Raw genomic sequence first — 7,457 nt, 5'->3', positions numbered from 1 at the left:
CCAAAATTATTTGTATCAACTTTGACAATAAAAATCAATTTAAAAATAGTATGAGTCCATAACATCTTTAAAAGCTTGAAAACTAAATAGGGAAAAAAAAATAGTGTGAGCTCAAATCCTCAAAATAGGAATGATCCCTTAGTTAGAAATAAATACCAATCAAATTGGCAAATTTCATTTACATACCATTTCGATAGAGTAAAAAAAAAAAATACCTAATATTATTTTATCGAAGTTAAAAATTATATTGGCAAAAAACAAAAAAAATAGATCCCTTATTTAGAAATGGCAAATTATATATGTTTCGAAATCAAAATGAAAAGTTTTCAAAAGTGCTAAAATTACAGTTTACATAAACTATAAGGAAAAAAAAATCACTAAAAATTCACAAAAAAATTTTAAAAATTTATATTGTCAAAAAAAAAATTTATGTAAACCCAAACCCTAAAAAAATAACAGATCCCTTATTTAGAAATTTTAAAATTAATTATAAGAAGAGGATAAAGTTTGAAAAGAAGGAAAACATGATCAAAAATCATTTATAAAGAAGTGGGCCCCAGAGCAAAAAGCAAGGAGACAAAAAAAAAAAAAAAACCCACGCGGCGCTGCGTTCGCGCCGCCTCCTACCCCGCGCCGGCTCCCACGCCGTCCGCCCGCCCCCGCGCTGGAGCGCAACCAGCCGGCTCGCGGCCTGACCCCCGCGCCGGACGGCCGCTTGCCCGCCCGCGCCGACGCCCGCGCCGCTGGCCCGCCCGCGCCGACGCCCGCGCTGTCCGCCCGCTCGCGCCGCCCTGACCCCCGCGCCCGCGCCCTATGGCCTCCCGACATGTGCCCCCCCAGGAACGCTCCGGTTCCCAAATCATAAGTTTATAAATCTGCAGATGCCTTGACTACCAGTGAAGCTGGAAACTAGTCAAACAGCTAGTCAAACAGAATCCCACGGTTAATTAAGAGAGCTTCCATGTTAAGTGCACCTTGTACGCAGGTTTAACATGCACTCGTGAACGAGTGCATGAGAGAGCATAGTTAGTTAATTCGGATTCGGCAAATATTTGGTACGGGTATAATTAATTCGAATAAAATTTATATCTCAATTTTTAAATTCATTAAAAAATACAACTCAAAAAATTGATTCGCCAATTATTCGGATACGCGATTTATACGGATATTATACATTCACCAATTAACAATTCGGGATAAAAAATTTGGTTATTTAACTAAACTTTTTTTTTTTTCTAAATTTATGCTACTAGCATACATAATTATAAATTCTTAAAAATATAAAAAAAGAGAGCTACAAAATCAAGTAGATTTAGTAAAAAAAAGCAATAACAAATTTTATTGTCGTCTCCATCTTCATCTTTTTCATGATCTGCATATTTCGGAAGTTTATGAAGTTTTTAATATAATTCACAAATAATTCACGAATAATTCGGCAATAATTTGGAAAGGAATTTTATCCAAAAAATTTATACGTTATTTTGGTCAAATAGTTCGGCATATGCGAATTATTCGCGAATAATAAATCTAACCTGAAAATTCGCTTATTATATTCTGATTTTTTTGGAATAAATTGTATACAGACTGTTTTATTCAGATTTTTAATAATTTGTGAATAATTTGCGAATAATTTACAAATTAACTAACTATGCATGGGAGAAAAGAGAGAGAATTAAGGTTTTGTTTAGATGTATATAGTTATAACTATATTGTATAGTTGTAACTACATATAAATTGTGGATTCTCGTTGCCTCCAATAAAAAGCGTAAAATCTTGAACCTATCTTGCTTTAACCCTTTTCTTATTTACTATGTGTGAGTTGATGCCAAATTTCGCACAATTTTACGTTCATGCATCATGTATCTACTAGTTAAGGAACCCGTGCTACGCAACGGGTTCTTTTACTTTCTTTACAAATAATTAATAAATAATAAAATATTTTTTATAAATTAAATAATAATATGTTTCATTCTATTAAATAAGAAAATTTTAATACATCGTTTCAATAGACTTTTTCAAGAAAATCATAGAGGTTATTCTTTTTTAGAAGCAATATTCCTTTAGACAAATACAAAAGTTAAAACATGTTTCATCTTTATACTCACTCGATACAGAAATTCTTAATGAACTTTAGGTAGAATAAGTAAATAATCATGCAACTTTGTCAAGCCATATGAAATATTCAATGGACAAAAAGAATTGGAGACTGAATTTAACAGAAATACCACACAAAAACATATAAAGTAAAGCTTTATAAAAATAAAGCTTTATAATCGGGTGGTACTGTATGATTCACCAAATATCAACAATAAATCAAAAATCATAAAATAAAAAAAAATTGCAAAAAAAAAAAAAAATTTAAAAAACCAGCAATGATACCGATGCAGTTAAAATTAGTGAGAAATTGTGACATGACAAAAATCAAAACTACCGACAAAATTTGTAATTACTCGGCCACTCTTGAACAGGAATAAAAACTACATACAAAATATCGAAGTATCTATGTAGTATAATCATTATAGAAAAAATAGAGCTTACAAATAATTTCAAAACACATCCACAACTTGAAGTTTCTCATGCTTACTATACCAGAAATTCTAAAGGCTAACAACTTATAATTCTATAAATCATTAGAAAAAGTAAATAAAAAATAACAAACAATATAAAGACATCAAGTAGTCAACAACAATAATCTCTAATGTATACAGAAAGCAGCCACCGTCATAATCGTATTTGTAAACTGTATGAATTGGGAACACTTAGAAAGTGAAAATCTTTAATAAAAACGGGGAAAAAGCTCAATATTCTAAAACCCTAAAACCCTAAAACCCTAAACAATAAATCTAATAAATCATGAAGCTTTACACGAATGTTGTCCAAAAGCGGACTAATATCTGGATAGGTCAAAAAAAAAAAAGAAGAAGATAAATAAGAAACAAATTATTCGGCTAAGATCTGGTTTATATTTGTTAACACATCACAGGTTATTTTGGCGGCAACTGATTGCTTGTCAAGCAAGCCATTCAAATATTGCCAAGCTCAGTTATAGATGAAAATAAATTAGCCACGTTTTTTTCAACTGTAATGAAGTGTTGCCCTATCTAAGATAGAGCTTAAAATAGGGACCCAGGCCTTCTACAAATAACTAAATGAGTACACAGCTCGCGTTCGAGTTCAACAATCCCGGTTGTGGGGTCTACATGAGATTGTGTCTAAATGTTCATAACTTCGACCTTAAATGTCAAAAATAACAAAATTGCCATAAATTTTTCTGCAATGATACAAAGAAACAAAGAACTAATAACGTAGCAAACTTTCCCAATAGCAAACATAATAGATGATTGATTGCTATAATTATCAACAATCTGAAATGCAAAAACTTAAAGGCCTCTAAAAGAAAATTGAATTCCCCGCAGGACGGCAATTGCGTGGGAAAGGCAGAATAAAAGAAACTAAAGAAAGCTACCAGCAAAGAGAACCATAACCACAGAACATTATCCCTCAACAAAGGCACAACTCTAAAAAAGAGAACATATTATACGGATAGGAAGATAATGCACCACAAAAGAGAAGAAGGTTACCTTATGAAGTCGAATTTGGTCAGTTGAGGACGGCAAACATGTTTGCGCAGTTCGAGTCACCGTCACAAAGCTGGATGAAATGGTACATGAGGCTAACATTATTATAGGGAATCGAAGCTGCAATGAATGTTATTAACAGAAGAGAATTTGCAGAAAATTTTAATATGAACAGTGTTTAACAGTGTTTAACATTTTTTTTCCCAATCTTTAACAGTGTTTAACAGTGTTTAACATTTTGTGCGGGTGTTAAAGACTCCATTTTAATATGAAAGGTTACACTTTGATGTGAACAGTGTTTAACATTTTTTTGCCTGCAGCAACTGCAAGCAGATAATTGGGCATATTTAGAACTATAAGGAAGAAACAAAATTCCGACGCAATTTCTGTATATTTTCAAAAGCAAGGCGAAATATTGATTTTTTTCAACACTAAGAACAATAGTAAAATCGGATACTACCAAGAAGAGCAAATCTCAAAAAAGCAGTAGATATAAGAGGCAAATTATTCGGCTCAGATTTGGCCAGATTTGTTAACACATTACCGATTATTTTGGCGGCAACTGGTTGCTTATTAAGCAAGCCATCCAAATATTGCCAATCTAGATACAGATTCGAATAAAGCAGCCACGATTTTTACAACTTCGACGAAGTGTTGTCCTATAGAGCTTAAAATAGCAACAATTTTTACAACTGCGATACAATGTCGCCCTATCTGAGTATGCTATCATCGCAGCCCTACAAAAAAAAACATTCAAATAAATTCAAAGAAAAGATAAAAAATCCATTTCAAAAATAGAGGAACCTAAAAATACCTCATATATTAAAACAAACTGCTAAATAGCATAATACATATATATTGTTTTTTGAAAAAGCTTAAAAATAAAGTTTAAACAACCCTTTGACCAAATGTTTGCTTACCAAATAAGCCATCCAAATATCCCCGGTCTGATATTAAACACTGTTCACATCATCCCAAAGCATTTAGATAGTAATGAAGCGGGTTAAAAATAGAATCATTCTCACGAAATTATACAAAAATATATTTTTCAATGCATAGAGCACTTAAATTTCACAACATTAAAGTGTAGTTTACTATAATTTATATGCATTGGGGATATAGGAATATGCATACATATATGCATATGCATTGAGAATTCCCAATGAGAAATCCCTGTCTCATAATATAATACATATTATGCATATATGCATTGCATTTGCAATTTAAAGGAAATGAAATCTACGTACATAAAACGGTCACACTACCACATATGTCAGATAATAAAGATAACATATACATAAATATAATATTAAAACATGTGATAAAATACGGAAGATATTTTACCCACCTCACCATTGAGGCATACGATTTAGTTATGGTACCATGCTATCTAAAACAAATCAATCAAAAATACAGCTACCCACAATATGTATTGATTTATAACACAAAGCCCTACATACGAAAAGGAGAAGGGTTGAGAAGTTTATTACAAAAGGATTCTACAAAGTCACCATTAATGAAGAGCTTGATGAACTTAATCTTTATACCTCAAACCTCCAAACTATTCGAAGCACGATTCAAGCATGAAATTTATTAACTGTGCATGTGCGCGTGCATAGGGGAGGAACACCAAATTTCAATTTTTTTAAGGCAAAGTTCCTCTTATACTTGAAACAGCTCTAAGACATAAGAAAATGTTGAAACTAACCTCCAAAAGCTTCTCCTATACACTGCAAGCCCATGCAAACTCCAAATAATGGGATTGATGGTCCAAGTTCTAAAACAATTTGTAATGATATCCCAGAATCTTGAGGTGCACCTATACAGGCAAGAAGTTTAATAAATAAAAAACTACTTTAGCATATGTTATTGTAGCCTTATGTTCATAGAAAACACTCACCAGGTCCTGGGGAAATAAATATTCCTCTTGGATTCTTCCTATAGATTTGCAAATCAGTAAAGTAGTTAAAATATGTCAGCATACTTCCCCGGATATCCCAAAAAATAATAATTTCATGATAAATTGATATGCGCAATGAAATGAAGCAATTCATGATAAATTGATATGCGCAATGAAATGAAGCACCAGTTATAGTAATACCTTTTTACATCCTCCACAGTTAGCTCATCGTTACGATATTCTTCAAAAGATGCTCCCAGCTCGCCAATGTACTGAAATACAGTATAAAAATAAGAAAATGTATTCAGTTTTTTATGCAACATAACAGTAATTTACTTACTGCTACAGATAAAAAAAAAAAATTCTAGAATTTGTCCGATGTAGCCCGCAAATTAATTTAGTTGCATCTTTTTTTTTGTCACATTTCACATTCTCTTCCTCCAAATACAATCACTTCTCATTTTCATCACTATTATCCTTGTTATTCTCCTCAAAATGAGGTCAATAAAAGAAAAGTATGATGTGAAGATGAAATCCAATGATCAATTTGTCAAATTTTTAAGCTAAGTTACAACTTTATTGCTATATTTTGAAACATATGCTAGCAATCATAATGTATACAGGACAAAACATTTAGCAACCTATTTCATCATATCTTTAACATCTCGAAAGCCAGATGTAAACTATGCAGCTACCAAATACTGCATATGCAACACTATGGTATTTTTATAGGTCCATATTAAGTGCAATCAAAACGAATAAAGTTCTTTGAAAAAGCAGAGCCTACTTAAGTTTACAATCCGACATCTCAACAATAGGAATTTTCGGCTTCCTAAATTCATCGGACCATATCCATGTAGCAATTTCATGAACAGCTTATTGTTCTAGCGTTTGTCATAGTAACATCTGACTCATTGATTTAGACCTTCCAGCTGCATCGACTGGAAACAACATGGCCTCTATCATTTCAGTTTTATATATATATATATATATATATATATATATATATAGAGAGAGAGAGAGAGAGAGAGAGAGAGAGAGAGAGAGAGAGAGTTGCCAAAACATAGCACTCTTTAGGCTGCAGTGATTGGCATAAAGGCAATCAATATGCCTTGAAGCTAAAAACTTAACACAATCCGGCATTCATAACAAACCAAGATGTTGTAGATGAAAGTTTAGTTTTAGAAAATAGCTTGGAGCAAAACTAAAAGCAAGCATGCTACCAAACAATCTAGTTATCTAAAATTCATACCAATGGTTTAGTTTCAGTATAAACAAATTAGTATAGAAAATAATTATTTTTTGGTTCAGATTTGTCACCAACAATTTCTGATATATGTAGGCTAAACTCTAATCGCACCTTTTTCATTCTTAACCGGAACACCATACATCGGCATCGATAGAGAATACTTTTGGCATACGTCACGGAGCAATTCACGGAAACAAATTGAAAAAACTACCAGCACCATAACAGCACTCTAATCAGGCACTAAACATCAAAAGTATGCAATCAATACACGATACAATCCAGCAGAAAATAAATAAACATGCAACACCTAGTTATATATTACCTTGGAAGCTACTAAATCAATATTTCGCCCGCCATTCCAATACCACCGTTTCAGCGAAGAGGCAATTAACATGCAAAAAAAACCAAAAAAAAAAGAACGTAGTTAGCATGCAGTATGGTAACAGAGCAAGAAAATAAACAACAGCAAAATTTATACACCTATATTTGATTCTCGTCAAGCAATAGAGTCAACCCGGCTACAAATACGACAAATATTCACATGCAGAAAGAAGTAGAGGATGGGGAATATATCAGTATACATGAAAAGTAAGACAGACATAATAAAAAACACACAGAGCCCAGGATAAAAACCACAGTTCCACACCTCAGGCTACCAGGTGTAGCAGAAAACCAAAAGAACAACAGAGAGCTAACAGAATAGGAGAGTAAAGAGGAAAAACCATAAGCA

General features: G+C 32.7%; 1 protein-coding gene across 1 annotated transcript; it reads right to left on the bottom strand.

Moving 5' to 3' along the window:
- On the bottom strand, positions 2,871-6,909 carry LOC109726718 (anthranilate synthase beta subunit 1, chloroplastic-like). Its single transcript, XM_020256499.1, has 6 exons — positions 6,839-6,909; positions 5,680-5,750; positions 5,479-5,516; positions 5,287-5,397; positions 4,123-4,315; positions 2,871-3,651 (listed from the first exon to the last, which is right to left on the bottom strand). Exons 1-5 carry the CDS (start codon positions 6,863-6,865, stop codon positions 4,305-4,307), a joined length of 258 nt encoding a protein of 85 aa, XP_020112088.1. The 5' UTR covers positions 6,866-6,909; the 3' UTR covers positions 2,871-3,651; positions 4,123-4,304.

The sequence above is a fragment of the Ananas comosus genome, linkage group 21 (genome assembly GCF_001540865.1).
Source record: "Ananas comosus cultivar F153 linkage group 21, ASM154086v1, whole genome shotgun sequence".
Lineage (NCBI taxonomy): Eukaryota > Viridiplantae > Streptophyta > Magnoliopsida > Poales > Bromeliaceae > Ananas > Ananas comosus.
This window is presented reverse-complemented; position numbering and strand designations above follow the sequence as displayed.